The sequence below is a fragment of the Natator depressus genome, chromosome 1 (assembly GCF_965152275.1).
Source record: "Natator depressus isolate rNatDep1 chromosome 1, rNatDep2.hap1, whole genome shotgun sequence".
Taxonomy (NCBI): Eukaryota; Metazoa; Chordata; order Testudines; family Cheloniidae; genus Natator; species Natator depressus.
Genome location: NC_134234.1, coordinates 212,183,004 through 212,199,391, shown reverse-complemented (window position 1 = coordinate 212,199,391; position 16,388 = coordinate 212,183,004). Strand labels below are relative to the sequence as shown.

General features: G+C 46.5%; 1 protein-coding gene across 1 annotated transcript in view; it reads left to right on the top strand.

Moving 5' to 3' along the window:
• LOC141984878 (ovostatin-like) overlaps positions 1–16,388 on the top strand; it is a 52,286-nt gene that overhangs the window by 10,993 nt on the left and 24,905 nt on the right. The window contains exons 7-17 of the mRNA XM_074948363.1: positions 514–598; positions 2,865–2,976; positions 4,215–4,329; positions 4,582–4,691; positions 6,464–6,622; positions 7,383–7,610; positions 8,001–8,058; positions 8,653–8,801; positions 10,895–11,044; positions 14,418–14,588; positions 16,209–16,350. Of these exons, the coding sequence (XP_074804464.1) occupies positions 514–598; positions 2,865–2,976; positions 4,215–4,329; positions 4,582–4,691; positions 6,464–6,622; positions 7,383–7,610; positions 8,001–8,058; positions 8,653–8,801; positions 10,895–11,044; positions 14,418–14,588; positions 16,209–16,350 (1,479 nt within the window). The remainder of the gene's footprint in view (positions 1–513; positions 599–2,864; positions 2,977–4,214; positions 4,330–4,581; positions 4,692–6,463; positions 6,623–7,382; positions 7,611–8,000; positions 8,059–8,652; positions 8,802–10,894; positions 11,045–14,417; positions 14,589–16,208; positions 16,351–16,388) is intronic.

Here is a 16,388-nt window from a genome sequence, read left to right as displayed (position 1 = left end):
CCCCTTTTTTGTTCCCAGAGACATTCTGACACTAGTTGCCTTCAATAAATGTGCCATCTGAGAACTAGAGAGAAGAAACAAATAGTAAAAAGCCAAAGAACAGAAGTTAAACATCTCCTCTAGGTGCAGGCTGTGATAAAACTTCTCCTAGGCAAGTTATGAAACTTAAGTTACAAAGATTAAAGGTTGGCACCAGGAACTAACCTCTATCCTAGCAGCATTCACTAGCTTTCTCAGCACACCGTGAGGAGTCTAAACACTGCTTGTTTCATGGCTTATCGTTCCTTAAGTAGCACCCCAGAGCAAATCATTACTTGTCTATGTCGGGTTTACTGATAGCTAGTGGAACATTTTCACCATGATCCCCAAGTGTTAGATCATTTTCTTGGTCTCTTTCACCAACCCAATTCAGAGCACTCTAGTTCCTGCCTGCTGTGTGTTGTTAGTAACTAAACAATTGGGAGGGTCCATTTCTCGCCTAGGAGCTAATGTGCCTTTTTCCTCCCACACTAGTGCTACCAAAGTTTGAAGTTGTGGTCAATGCACCAAAAAGTGTCTCAGTCCTGAATCCTGATTTGACAGTGAAAGTTTGTGGTGTGTAAGTATCTGATACAGTGCTGCAAAGAGACTGGGGACAGGGTGAGACCTTCCCAGAGAGACTGACAAGAGGGCAGACTCATCAGCATGGTGGGGGATGGAGGTGGAAGAGGACAAAGCAATCAGGCCATTGACTTTGGGGATAACGGCCTCCATTTATTTGTGTTCCTCTGATTTGTGGGTGGATGGGAATTTTATTGTTTGCACAGGTGTATGGTGGGTTGTACACAACATTATCTGCTTCCTTATGGGCCCCCTGGGATGGGCTCACCCCTGCCCAACGGTTATTTTAGGAGTAGGCTGTGCTAAGCCAGCCAGTAGCATGGAGTTAAAGCCCAGCAAGGGATTCAGCATCCAAGTGGGCCGTGGGTCCCTGAGCTGATTCTATTCAGTGTAGCTGAGAACAGTTGGGCTCAGTCCTTTAAAGGGGCTAAGTAACTCTTACACAAGGAGATTATTACGTCAAATCTAAAGGTGAAATCCTGGCCCGACCGTCATCAAAGGGAGCTGATTTGCCTTCCTCTGCCTCAGAGGGTCAGCTTCATCCCAGGACATCAGTGGACTCACCCCAGAGAGAAATTGGGGGCCCCAAATGTTGGTAGCAATGATTTTAAAATATGAAGTTTAAAAAGTAGGGATTGGGTTAAGATCACATTTAAACTTCCCCAAAGCTCAGGGAGTTGCTCAGATCCTGGGTTTGGCTCAGACCTGTCTCCATGGCAAAACAGATGTAACTGTCACCAAAGCATTCAGAGTGGATGGCCCAAAGGCCTGGACAACGGTATACCCATCTTCTGCAGTTTTAGGGAATAGATTAGAGCACAGGGAGCTTTCGAGTTGGTCTGTGGGAAATTGCACTGCACTGCAGAAGAGAATCAAGTGTCTGTAAAACAGAGATGGGCAAACTATGGCCCACGGGCCACATCCGGCCTGCGAGCCTGTCCTGCCCAGCCCCTGAGCTCCTGGTCAGGGAGGCTAGCCCCAGCCCCTCCCCCGTAGCCAGGCCGGAAGCGCAGCTTGTGCCTGGCCACCTCCCAGGCTTTCCAAGAAGCCTGTCCTGCCACTCTAAGCGGCATGGTAAGGGGGCAGGGGGAGTGTTTGAATAAGGGGCAAGAGGTCCCAGGGGGCAGTCAGGGGACAGGGGGCGGTTGGATGGGGCGGAGGTTTGGGGGAGGGGCAATCAGGAGACAGGGAGCGGGGGGGAGGCTTGGGGTCCCGGGAAGGGGGGATAGGGAGCAGTGTGGTTGGATAGGGGGTGGGGTCCTGGCGGGGGCAGTTAGGGACAGGGGTCCTGGGAGGAGGCGGTCAGGGGACAAGGAGTGGGGGTGAGGTTGGATGGGTTGGGGATTCTGGGGGGGGCCTGTCAGGGGGTGTGGATAGGGGTCAGGGATCAGGGTGGGTTTGATAGGGGGTGGGGTCAGTCAGGGGACAAGGAACAGGGTGGGTTGGATGAGTCGGAGGTTCTGAGGGGGGCATTCAGGGGGCAGGAAGTGGGAGGGGACGGATAGGGGGCAGAGGCCAGGCTGTTTGAGGAGGCACAGCCTTCCCTACCTGGCCCTCCATACCATTTCACAACCCCAATGTGGCCCTTGGGCCAAAAAGTTTGCCCACCCCTGCTGTAAAACAATGTTTACTAATGTGGGGGATGCTAAACTAGTTTAGGGGAGACCCATAGGGCAGAGGTCTGGATCAGCATGGCCAGAGAAAGATCCTGAACCCCCAGTCCATGTCCCCCACACTCTGCAACATGCTGCTGAGTCTGCAAGTCAAATGGCAAGTAGCTCTTTGACAGCCAGCCATTTTCCTTTCCTGCTCTGGTTGTGGTCCTGGCTGGGTAGAGCCTGGCAAAATATCTCCGTCTGAACTTTTTCCTAGTAAAACATGCCAATTCAAAGACACCAAAACATTTTGTGAATTCATGTCAGTTTTGCAGAATTGTTTCAAATGGACCCAAACTCTCCCCCCCCCCCACTTCACTCAAAGATATGAAAAAATTAAAACTTTTTTTGACACTTTGGAAATGAAACGTTTCTATTTTTTATTCAAAACAATGTTTTGTTTAGAAATTTCCTTTTTATTTTTTTAAAATGTTAGTAAATTCTTGAAATTGAAACAATTTTTGTTGACTTTTTAATTGCCAGAAAAAAAGTGAAAATTTTCATTGTCCGTTCTACCAAATGCAGATTTCTGCCCCCCACCCCTTTCTTTTGGAATGACCAGCAAACCCCAAAATCCCCAATTCACTGTTGTGTTTTCTCCTCCACTAGGTACACCTATGGCCAACCTGTCGAGGGGAGAGTCCAACTCAGTGTGTGCAGGGATTTCAGTTTGTATGGGAACTGCAAGAGAGACCCACTTTGTCAGTCTGTTACCAAAGACGTATGATGCACAACAGCTATTTAGAAAAGATTCCCATCCTTCTGTCTTCCTTCATGCCTCCCTCTCCTTTTCTTCTCTCCTTTCTCCCCTTCATTCCTCCCTTCTAATGCAGGGCGCACAGGACTGAGACTCAGGAGACCTGGGTTCTCATCCCTGCTCTGCCACTGGCTGGCTGGGTGACCTTGGGCAAGTCACTTCACATCTCTATGCCTCAGTTTCCCCATCCATAAGGTGGGGATAATGATACTGGTCTCCTTTGTAAGCTGCTTTGAGATCTATGGAAAAAAGCACCAGAGATGATCTTTATATTATTATCTTTGCCTCCTCTCCCCAATCCCCTCTTTATCTTTGAACATAAATTGCATTTTAACTAGTTTTGACCCTTTTCCCCTATATTGTGAGAGGGGTGTGGGTCCTTTGGGTGGGCAGATAGCTTTGGGGTAGAATCACAGAGCATTTCCCCAATATATTTGGGGCTGATGGGGGTCCTTGGTACATGGAAGTTCCTGGCTAAATATCTATCTAATCTAAAGTGCCAATATCTATAGGGCTCCAGGCACCATAGGAACTAGCCATAACCTAGATAAAGGTACTTCCAGAATCAGAGAGGAAATATCCTTCATCGAAATAATATTGGGGATGGTTGTGTGCACCAGTTAAACATTCAATAATAGCTTCCATGCAGTATTAGAATCCGTCTCATGAGGACAAGGGATGTTGACCAAGACACTGGGTTCTCTCCAGCTCTTGGAAAAGTACCATAAGATTCCTTCCCTTCAGGAAGAGTGAGAGCTGCTCTCAACCTCTCCCTGAAAAGACAGGACCTTTAACACAGCACGGTCTGCCACCCTGCTTTGCTGTCCTGCAGTGTTAACGCGCACTGCCTTCCTCAATACAGGGCAGAATGGCAGGGAGTTTGTTTAAAGTCTAGAGGGCAGACTCTAACAGTGCAGTGTTTCCTGGCATTGGGCATAGCCCCAGAGAGTCAGCAATGGATATGTGACCAAGTCTTAGTGAGGAATCTGTTCCCAGCTTCTGCTGACCAAGAGACCTACCAGCTAAGCCAGGCACAAGTATGTCATAATGGTCTTTTGTATGAATACTCTACTGTTATCTTTGCTCAAGGGAGTAAGCCAGCACCCTCTTTGCCCCCTTTGGCAAGAGGATCTCCAGTTCTCCTGATCCTGCACAGAACTGGGCTCTTTCCCTGCTCACTGACTGTTTCCTTCCCTTCTCAGTTGGGAAAGGATGGCTGCGTCTCCCAGGTCTTCAGCTCCAAGATCTTTGAGCTTAATCGCTCGGGGTACCAGATGAACCTTGATGTGAAAGCAGTCGTGACAGAGAAAGGAACAGGTAACACCTTCCAATCAGTCAGAGACTGGGGTACAGTGATGGAAAAAGGTGTTGGGGAGAGAGAGACTGTTCTGTGGGTCAAAGCTTTGGATGCCCAGCACAAGGTTCAATTCCCAGAGAAAATCCATTTTATAAATACAGTGGCAAACTATCTCCAAGGCACACACTTAGCTGGTTCATTTGTCTCTATTTAAACCATGTTAAATTCAAGACTAATTAATGTCTCATCTTCACCCTGGGCCTGTCTTGCAGGTGTGCAGCTTACAGGCTCTGCCTACATTTCCATAACCCAGGTGCTGGGCAGTGTGCGGTTTGAGAACATGGATCAATCCTACAAAAGGGGAATTCCTTACTTTGGACAGGTAGGCCAGTAGCGAGGGACCCTCTAGGACAAACTACTGTATCCTGGGTGATAGAAGGGGTCTGTGAGGTAGGGGAGTTGCGTATTGGGGTCCAGCAATGTGACCAAAAGTCTTTCACCAAAGGAGGTTTTCTTCCCCAAAGCTTCACTCTTTCTATTTAGACTGCACTGTTTAGAACAAAAGAATTATTTTCTTAAACAACATTTGTCCATCCTTGGCTACAACTCAGTTCTTCAGCTAGTCGATAGGGACCTCTGATTACCCATGAGTTTACTGCCTTTGTTCTGACGTCTTGTCTATGTTGAGGGGAAATGTTTTGTGTTTAAAAAAAGGATAACTAACCATGATTTTAACTGCATGATCAATGTGATTTAAGTTCCCCCCACCCCACAGGCTTGGCTATGGCCAGTTAACTGGAGCTAATTGAAGCCTTTTTATTTTTATTTTTTTAATGTTGGAAAACAACAGGTTTTGTTTTAATTCACCAAAAAATGCATGCATTTATTTATTTATGTATTTATTTATTTTGGACAAAAAAAACTTCACTTAGCAATTTTTCATCTCAATTGTTCATTTTGTTCTGGTGGGGAAAATGCCCCATCTTTACAATTCTGTTTTCTTCAGCTAGAAGAAGGAAGTGGGGAATAAAGTAAGATACTATTGGGGAAAAATAATTATTTTCTCTTTTTTAAAATTTTTTTCACTGGCACAGGGTCAGTATATGACTGCAGAGCAACGTTTGCCCAACCTAGGGCTCAGACTCATGGTCACAGGAACCTGCAGGGCTGGATGGTCCGAGCCCATGTTAAGCTGGGACCTCAGGTCTGAGCCCTATTGCTTTCCTGTGGGCACGCAGCCCCTGCTTGACTCAGATTCTGGAAGTCCTCCAGATGTATCCCAGAGTTCCAGGCGGCAGAGGAGCAGCACTGCAGGCAGCCAGCGTGGCTGCTGGAAGTGCTATTACTACCTGTCCGAGTGTGCTCCCCCTTCCTGCTCCAGTTCCTCCTTGCTGCTTGCAGAGCTTGCCCCAAGCAGGGAGCAGAACTGATGGCGGGAGGCAGCTTCCAGCTGCTGGGATGTTGGGGGTCATCTCTTCCTGAGCTGGGAGCCCTGCCACTCCCCATCCTTGCAGGGCAGCATTTGGTCTTCACTTTGCTCTCTGGCCCTTGCTCCTAGGCCCCCCTGGAGCTGTGTGTACTGGGCAGAATGTACTGTGAGGGTGGTGAGTGGTAGACAGCCCCAAAGTCTCCCCATAGCCAGAGCCGGATTAAGATATATTGGGGGGGCCCTGGGCAAAAAGAACATTTGGGGGACCCCCCACATACCCCCGTGCCATGGGGCCCCGCTCCTCCCCTTCTCCCAAGGCTCCACCCCCTGGCCTGCCATAGGCCAGGCCATGGTAAGAGCTGCCCACAGAGCCTGCACTGCAGTGGGGAGCCTGGGACAGGGGCTGTTCTTGGGTACTGTGGTCCCCAACCCAGGGCAGGTAGAGGGTCTGGGGCTCCCCACAGCTGCCCAGGCTCCCTGGGTGGCTTTTATTATAGCCTAGGACAGTGGTCCCCAAACTATGGGGTGCACTGCCTTAGGGGGGCACAGAAGAACATTCAGGTGGAGGGTGCAGTAGGGCCACTTGGATATTTGTTTCTGGGGGTAGGGTTGTATGGGATGGAAAACAAACACAGGCAAAACATACATGTCCATATTCAAATGGATTAGGAACTGAACATTGGTCTTCTACCTCTCTGAGACCATGACATTCCATTTTCCTTTAGGTCAAACTGGTAAATGAGGATGACTCACCCATCGCAAATGAGGTTGTCCAGCTGTTCCTCAATGAAAAGAATGTGGGCAACTACACCACGGATGGGAATGGCACTGTTCAGTTTTCAATTGACACTTCTGAAATGTTCAATCCTCAGTTTAGCCTGAGGGTAAGTACCTGAAGAGCTAGTGGGGAAGGGTTGTATTCCCATGAGAGGCGCTGTGTTGGGGAGAGGGCGTGCTACTCTTCACCAGTTGGCTAGAACCCGTGTCCAAAGAGGATCATAGAATATCAGGTAGGAAGGGACCTCAGGAGGTCATCTAGTCCAACCCCCTGTTAAAAGCAGGACCAATCTCCAACAGTTGGGATGGGATGAAGATTGTATTCTGGTGATGGACTGTGCTTTCTCTGGCTCCTTTCATGCCCCAATGATCACAAAGCACCTTCTAAAGCAGTGAGTTATTATCATTGCAATAACTGAGATATTTAAAAGTAAATACAGCAGCTTTTGTGTGCTCTGCAATATCTCAAGCATTAGCTGACTTTGGTAAGAGAGGACATGCTGGCCAGGAGCCGTGAGGCAAACTGTTGGGATGGGAAGAAAAAAGGGAATTGATTGATTTGATTTTAGACTTTTTTACCTTTTTCTTTTTTTTTCTTTTTCTTTGTACCTTGTCTACAAAATGATTGTGACTTTCACAGGTTTGTTTTCCTTTTGGCACATCTCTGCTTTTTCTGTCACCTCTCTCCAGGTTGCTAGAGATGGTCTGCTGTCACTTACACTACCTGGGCAGTTAGCTATAGATAAAATGCCTTATCAATGGCTTGTGAATTTCAGTCTCTTATTTGTGGCCGTGACTTTCTGTTTCCACTGCCTCCCCAGTGAAACATCCGTTTGTTCTTTTCTCCCCTTCCCCTTTTCTTGTCAGGCAATATATAAAACCAACGACAACTGCAACGCTGTTGGTTGGTTGGTACCCTACTATCCTGAGGCCTATTACTCTGTCCAGCGCTTCTACTCCCGGACTAACAGCTTTGTGAAAATCAAGTTGGAGCCGGGGGAGCTGAGCTGTGGCCAGCAGAGGTCAATCACAGTGTACTATGTCCTGAACAAAAACGGGTATGGGAAGATCACTAGTGTGAAATTCTACTATGTGGTAAGTGTCAGGTGGCCTCTCTGCGCCCGTAAAAGTACTCAGTCTGGGATTGGCCCAGCAAAACCCCAAGTACCGATATCTCAAGTGATTGATCTACTGGGTTATGGATAGCAGAGATGCTTTCCAGGCTGAACTCTTCCTTGATTCACATTGCTGCACAACCTGGCAAACAGGACTACAAAAGTAGGGACAGGACTGGGGTGGTTTGGCAGGACGGTGTCTGTGTGTGGGGAATCTGACCTATCTACCCTTGGACATGCTATACCTGATTTCATATTGAGCCAAAGAGTTAAAACAATCCTAATTGCAAACGTCCTGTTATCTGACTGGGTTGTTCCCCCGCCCCCCTTCCCTCCTGTCTCCCATCTCATGGTGTCTTTCTGTGCACAGGTGATGGTGAAGGGCAAGATTGTCCTCAGTGGCAAACAGCAAGTCAACACCAGTGGTGGTAAGTATGGTTTTTGATGCAAAGATAATGAGAATTAGGGAACGAGGCAGAGCTTCTGGGATCTGTGCAGCAGGCAGGACTAGCACAGCACCTCTCCCCGTGTGTGTGTGGTGCAGTCAGTCTGGTAATCACCACCTAGAAGACCCCTGTTGAATTAAGGATGGCTGCCCAACCCATCAAACTCTCCACAGAGGCAGTAGGAGAAAGCAGCCTATGTCAGCCCTGGGGAGGTAATGGCCTCTGGAGGTCCTCCCAGAAGAAAACTGGAGCAAATGGATTTCCCAAAGGGATGCAGAGTGTGGCTAAGGGAATAAGGAAATAGCACATATCTTGTGAGATGTCTGCCATTGGGATGTTGGATCTGAATTCTGATCTGGAATCTGACTGGATTTTGGATATGCCTTCAAACTCTAATTTTAACTTTGGTGGAATCTGGATCTGAATCCAAACCCACCACCACATCAGTCCATCTCCACAGTACTTCCTCACTATACCATCTCAACCCCCTTACCATTTTACATACATGCCAGCTAGGATGGCAGCTTCTAGAACAGTTCTCTGTGATTTTTCTTTTGACTTGTCCCTTTCTCCCAGCATCTCTAAAAGGTACTTTCTCCATCCCACTCACTGTCAGTGAGAAGCTGGCTCCTGCTGCTCGGATGCTGGTCTACACCGTGCACCCTGCCAGGGAGTTAGTGGCCGACAGTACCAGATTCCAGATTGAGAAGTGCTTCAAGAACAAGGTGAGTGAATGTAAGATGTTTCTATGACTGTATATTTTTTTCTCCTACAGGAGACCTTTATTTCTCCCCCCCCCCCCCAAAATCTCTGCTCCAGTCTTACCCCCCTCATTCCCTGTGCTGTTTCTGGTCTTCTCTTACTGTGCCATTCATCTCCTTTTCCTCTCAGCCTCATACCTTTGCTATACTGCCCCACCCTGCTTACACCTGGCTCTCATTTCCTGCCCCCCCCCCAAGTGGCCATTCCTTCTTAAAATTCACTTCTTCAAGGAATCCTTCCTAAACTGATCGGCATTTCTCTGTCCTCAACTCTTACCCCATGTCTTGTTTATCCAATAGTCAATTCTTCAAGGTAGGGAACATGTGTTACTCTGTTGGATAAATCCCAAGGTACTCAGTATATTTTAATGCCATGATATATTTCTATGTAATTATAGCTGGGTGAATATTTTTCAGCAAATAGTACATTTGCCAAAAAAAATGCATTTTTCAGAGCACTGACGTTATTTGTGAATTCAGGTTGAATTTGGTGAATAGTTTTTTGACTAGAAACAAAAATTTCGGAAGCATCAAAATGGTACGTATGTTTTTAATTAGATTCATTCGGAAATGTTTTGAGTTGACATTCAAAACATTTCATTTGACTCCCTCTGTTTTTGTTTTTGTTTTTGTTTTTTTTGTTTGTTTCAGTGAGGGGAAAAAACAAATCTGTTTTTGTTGAAAACTAATTAATTTTTTTCATTGTTCGGTTCAGCCACCAAACCAAAAAAATCAGTGATTCCCTCAGCTGAGAGAGAGAGAGAGAGAGAGAGATATTTACATCACCTGGGAATTTATTGGGGAGTAGAGTGTTAAAATGGCTGTGATAATTCTAATTATAGATCAGTTTGGATGTTATAAACTTTCACAGCTCATCTGTGGGTTTTTTGTTTTTTGTTTTTTCAGAATTTCAGTTTAAAGGAAAGTGTAGTGCAGTGATATTTACACATTAGGGCCAAATTGTGTTTTATCTTACATTGCTTCTGATGTGAGTTACACTTAATTCATCCCAGTATAAATGAGAGAACAATTTGGCTAATAAGATTTTGTTTGCAATTCTAATTATAGTGTGATTTAATACAGGAAATGTCCTGCTGGACTACATTACCCAAAGTCCATAAACTGAAGCTGGGTATGTCTATTCTTGGAGGAAAAAAATAAAGCCGTGGTTTGTTCGCAGCAGACACAAGGTGTTTATTGCAGATACATAAATAAATCCCATGGGAATACAATATAGAACAGGTTTCAGAGTAGCAGCCGTGTTAGTCTGTATTCGCAAAAAGAAAAGGAGGACTTGTGGCACCTTAGAGACTGACCAATTTATTTGAGCATAAGCTTTCATGAGCTACAGCTCACTTCATCGGATGCATGCAGTGGAAAATACAGTGGGGACATTTATATACATAGAGAACATGAAACAATGGGTGTTATCATACAGCACTGTAACTGCTGGTAATATCTCACCTTAAGTGATCACTCTCGTTACAGTGTGTATGGTAACACCCATTGTTTCATGTTCTGTATGTATACGTCCCTCTGTATTTTCCACTGAATGCATCCAATGAAGTGATCTGTAGCTCACGAAAGCTTATGCTCAAATAAATTTATTAGTCTCTAAGGTGCCACAAGTACTCCTTTTTCTTTTTGTGAATATAGAACAGTAAGTGCTTACATTAGGGGAGGCAAAGGTGTGTTTACATTATTCCTCTAACTACTCTGGCTTTCCAGGGCTCTTGTCCTGAAGACATTTTTTAAAAAAAGAAAGTGGCAAGAGGTACGAGTTGGGATACGCTGGATGGCAGGCACTGTGTGGATTGCCAGAGATGTAGAGAAGAACACACAGGAGCCTTTGCAGGGCCTTCATGGTCACATCTGGCCCTGGGACAGGGACTCCTAGGAGATTCTGTCTGATGAGGAGGCCTTCATCCTGCAGGGAGAAGAATGAGGTTGTAGCAATGGGTAGAGGCCCATCCATCTTGCCACAGGACCTATACTCACACACAGCAGTCCCTTGAGGGGCAGGATTTAACCCATCTGACAACTCTGCTCAATTCCAGGTCCGGCTGCAGTTCTCCAAGAAGCAGGGGCTCCCAGCCTCTAATGTCAGCCTCCACCTTGAAGCTTCAGCCAACTCCCACTGCGCCCTCCGGGCTGTGGATGAGAGCGTGCTCCTCCTGAGGCCTGAGCGAGAGCTGTCTGCTGAGACTGTAAGTCCTCAAGTCCTCTACCCAGCACTGTCCAGGCTAATGTGCTGCTTCCTTTCAAATTCACTTAGCTCCTATCTCTCCTCACTCTTCTCCCATCCCCTGCAGCTCTGCTGCCTTCATCCCCATGCCTGGTCTTTCCTAGTTCTGTGGTTTGATCCCTTATTTCTCTCCCCTATAAAAACACTCTATAAGAGGCAAAAGACCACACCATCCCCTCGTGGGCAGAGCCTCCTGCTCCCTCCCTCCTCCACCGGCCACTCTGGGAAACATATTAAAGAATATTTAAGTAAGTTATTTTCAAGATGGCAGGGCCTGATGAAATTCATCCTAGGGTATTGAAGAAACTAACTGAAACAATCTTAGAACCATTAGCAATTATCTTTGAGAACTCATGGAGGACAGAGAAGGACCCAGAGGACTGGAGAAAGGCAAATATAGTACTTATCTTTACAAAGGGGAACAAAGAGGACCTGGGAAATTATACTTTGATACTTGGAAAGATACTGGAACAAATTATTAAACAATCGGTTTGTAACCATCTAGAGGATGATAGGTTTATAAGGAATAGCCAGCATGGATTTGCTAAGAACAAATCAACCAAATCAACCTAATTTACTACTTTGACAAGGTCCCTGGCCTACTGGATGGGGGGGAAGCAGTAGATGTGATATAGCTTACTTTTACCAAAATTTTTGACAAGTCCTACATGACATTCTTATAAGCAAACTAGGGAAATGTGATCTAAATGAAATTACTATAAAGTGAGTGTACAACTGGTTTGAAAGACATCTAAAGGATTAGTTATCAACGATTTGCTGTCAAACTGGGAGGGGGTATGCAGAGGGGTCCCACAGAGGTTATCCCTGGGTCAAGTATTAGTCAATATTTTCATTAATGACTTGGATAATGGAGTGTTTTTAAGCTTATAAAATTTGCGGATGACACCAAACTGGGAGAGGTTGCAAGCACTTTGGAGGACAGGATTAGAATTCAAAACAATATTGACAAATTAGAGAAGTGGCTTGAAATCAGGAAGCTGAAATTCAATAAAGACAAGTACAAAGCACTTCAGTTAGGAAGGAAATATCAAATGCACAACTACAAAATGGGGAACAACCGGCTAGGTGGTCGTACTGCTGAAAAGGATCTGGAGGTTATCTCTGATCGCAAATTGAGTATCAGTCAACACTGTCATGTAGCTGCGAAAAAGGCTAATATCATTCTGAGGTGTATTAACAGGAGTTTTGTATGCAAGATACAGGAGGTAAATGTCTCGCTCTACTCAGCAATTGTGAGTCCTCAGCTGGAATACTGTGTCCAAATCTGGAGAGGGAAAACAATGATACAAGGTTTAGAAAACCTGACTGATGAGGAAAGGTTAAATAAACTGGGCATGTTTAGTGTTGAGAAAAGAAGACTAAGAGGGGACCTGACAACAGTCTTCTGATATGTTAAGGGGACTGTTATAAAGAGGATGAGGATCAATTGTTCTCCATGTCCAGTGAAGGTAAGCCAAGAAGTAATGGTCTCAACATGCAGCAAGGGAGACTTAGGTTAGATATTAAGAAAAAAAAAATCTAACAATAAGGGGAGTTAAGCTCTGGAACAGGCTTCCAAGGGAGGTTGTGGAATCCCCATTACTGGAAGTTTTTAAGAACAAGTTGAACAAACACCTGCCAGGGATGGTCTAGATTTACTTGGCCCTGCCCCAGCACAAGAAATGGACTAGATGACCTCCTGAGGTCTGTTCCAGCCCAACATTTCTATGATTCTACAATTCTACGTCAGATTGTCTCTGCCTCTTCCTGCCCTCCCAGTGCATGTCCCCTCCCTCCTGCTAAGCTGCAGCCTGAGCAGCAGAAGGTGGAGGCAGATCACGCTATGGCAGTGATCTTCACTATTGTTGAAGTGGGGCCACTTTGGCAAAAAACCTTCAGTGTGAGAGGTACATCAACTACTAAATTAACAGATTGCTTAGTACTCCTTAATGATGTAATGTTACAGAGCCACTCGTGTAACTGAAACAAAGTCTACTTGTGCAATAAAACGATACTCCTTTTATAAAATAATAAGCAGGAAAATATATGGAATTAAAAAGGCACCTATATGAGTAAACTTTTTAAGAGCAAAATAATGCAAAACTTACTTTAAAAATGGAATGAGCGAAAGCATGCCTGTTCCTCCTTGACTTTGTTCATGCAGTATCTGTAATCTGTCATCGCAATCCTAGTAAGGCAGTCCAAATGTTCATTGGTCAATTTGTTCCTCTGTTTTCTTTTCACCTCTTGGGCTGGAGGTGCGGGCTCTGGGGAGGGGCTGGGGCAGAGGGTTTTGGGGTGTGGGAAGGGGCTCAGGGCTGGGGCAGAGTGTTGGGATGTAGGGGCGGGGGGTGAGGGCTTTGGCTGGAGGTGCAGGTGGGGCCAGGGCTGAGGAGTTTGGGGTGCAGGCAGGTTGCCCCGGTGCTGGGGCCAAAGGCCCCCTCCCCTCAGCCCTCCCCCCCTGCCGGCAGCAGCTAGCTCTGGGGGAAGGGATCTCTCTCTCTCCCTGTCAGCAGGCAGAATGGAGTTCTGGGGGAAGGAGCCCTCTCTCCCCTGTGCCAGCAGGCAGCATGGGGCTCTGGGGGAAGGGGCCTCTCACTCACCTCTGGCAGCAATGAGCTCCAGGGCCAGGGGAGAGGCCCACAGAAGGCCTGCAAGCCTCAACTTGCTCCCCTCCCCAGTTTCTGCCCACCCCCTACCTCTCTCCTCTCCATGTCCCTGCTGTGTAGCCCTTTAGAGCTGCTGCATGGCTATTTATAGCCTGCATTGTGGCCGCACAGCTTAGAGGGAACTTAGTGAGCCGCACTTAGTGTTGATGGGAGCCACCACTGGCTCACGGGCCTTGCAGTGAAGAACACTGCACTATGGGCAGGAGCGAGGCTCCCAGTAGCAGGGAGAAAGTAAGAGCCAATCAAGGCTTGCTCTAGGCAAGAGTCTCAGCCTCCCCACCATCAGGAACCCTCTTGCCACAACAACTATTAATCACCCCCTTCTGAACTTTAGGAACCACCCAGGTAGGAAGGTGTGTAATGTGTTAGGATTAGGCAGTGCTCTAAGAGTTAACAAAGAAACTTTCTGGAGGCTGCAATGGAGGATCATGAGCCAGCAGTGTGACAGTCCTAATACAGGCCAATATTGCCTGGGGGCCTGTGCTCCTTCCTGGACACCACACATCACAACAGAGCAAGGTATACTGAAGAGTTCAGGAGAGGATGAGGCAAAGGATGAGAGACCCAGACTGGTATCCCACCCCTAGCAGCAGCCATTACCTGGTGCATGTCCCTGTACAGATCTCTCCCCACATACAGGGTCTGTGTTTGTTTCCCCTCTCACAGGTGTACAACCTACTTCCCTTGCAAGAGTTATATGGTTATTACTTCAACGGGCTGAACCTGGAAGATGACAGCAAAGAGCCATGTGTCCCGGCTGACAACATCTTTCACAATGGCTTGTATTACATTCCTGTGTCGTCTGACTTCGCCCCAGATGTCTATCAATATTTCAAGGCAAGCATGCTGGAATTTCTTTAAATTAGCCCACAATGAACTGTCACCTGGTTAGCAATGGAAGAGGAGAGCAGGGAAGGGGTGATGAAGGTGAAATTTAAGTGCCCTCCCTGGTTTTCTCCCTTGCAAATCATGAAATGCAGCTGGCACCTGGTGTTGGGTATATAACTTCTTCTGCTGACATGTCCTCCTGCACTTAGTCTTATTGGTAGGCAAAGCAGTTTGAGTGCTGAAGTAGAGCTGGTCAGGAATTTTTCGATGAAACTCTTTTTCATTAGAAAATGCCAATTTGTAAAACTGAAACTTTTCAGTGGAAAGGGTTGGTTTTGACAAAACTGTTGTCAGTAAGATTTATCAGGTCCAGGATGGAATTTCTGGTCAAAACCAGAAAGAGGCCCACCTCAGAGTAGCCAATAGTCCAGTGGTTACAGCGCCCATCGGAAGTGTAGAAGATGCACCTTGAAGTCCATGTTCTGCCTGATTCAGAGGAGGGTCTGGAACCTACGTCTGCATATACCCACTGAGTGCTCCAACCACGAGGCTGTTGGCCATTTATAGGAAGAGTTTCTCCTGTTGAAGCTGTTTCACTTAGTCTAAGTGATTTAAATATTCATTGCACCAGAAAGAGAGAGAGAGAGACTGACACTGATTCAGAGCCCTGACTCAAGCCCAGGTTTCCCACATCCCAGGGGAGGACGCTAACCCCTAAGCTGTTGGGGATTCTGGAATGGAGTTCTTTCTCTCTCTCGTTTTTTTTTTTTTCACACAAAAAACCTTTGAAATGTTAATTTTGTCCCATTGTGGAATGGGAAGAATTTTGAAACCTTGAAAGGTTTTGCCCCCAGCTCTATTATGAAGTCTGTAGTCTGGGGCGGGGGATAGGGCCAGAGTCAATCCTGCACTGTGGTGCAATCTTATTTCCTGCTGTCATATATCCAGCCTCCCCTTGGAGCAGCTGAGCCTCACAACATGTCCTCCAGTAACAGAGGGGTGAGATGAGATGGCTCAATTTATTTTCTAGCTGTAGACTCCGGTTTTTTTTTTTTTATCTGAGAGGCAGTGGACAGGTCTCCCAAGGGAAGTGATTGAAACCCAGTTGGATTTCCTAATATACAGTAAGGAAGAGTCGTACACTGGCCCTCAGGTAAAGGGCTAGATGGGCCGTGATAGATCTCTTGCATCTCTGGATGCTGAAGTGAGGCCCCTTTCAGAGCTCCATTAATGTAGTTCCTGACTGTACAGCAGGTATCGCTGTCGTACATTAGAGATTCAGCACCAAATTCCTCTGTCCTGAGTGTTGTGTGTTTGTAGTGCACACTCTGAATGAATTCCTTTGGCATATTCTGCAACTCTAACATGTGTGGAACTCCCATTGACATTGGCACAGAAAATGCCATAGAGACCCACAGGGGAGAAGAGAGAGAAGCTGGCCCTAGGATGGGGCAGTGGGAGAAATAGTGCCACTAAGAAGAGCCTGGAGTTTAGATGGGCACTGTTCACTTGTGGTATTATCCACTCTCTTGTAACTAGAAGGCTGTGGATGGGAAAGGAGGGCAGAGTGGAATAAAGCTGTACTAGGAAGCAGAGGTGGTTGATGTACTTTTCATTTTGATTTTGAAGGAGATGGGCATGAAGGTTTTTACCAACTCTCGGCTGCGGCAGCCCGTGGTGTGTGGAAGTGTCAGACCACGCCCTGATTTCCTCGGCCGTCCTGGCTTTGGTGGAAGTTTGTCCACACCTATGACTACTGCCAAATTGTCAGGTAATAGTGGGTGGCAGAAAAAAAGATGAGGTTGTTTT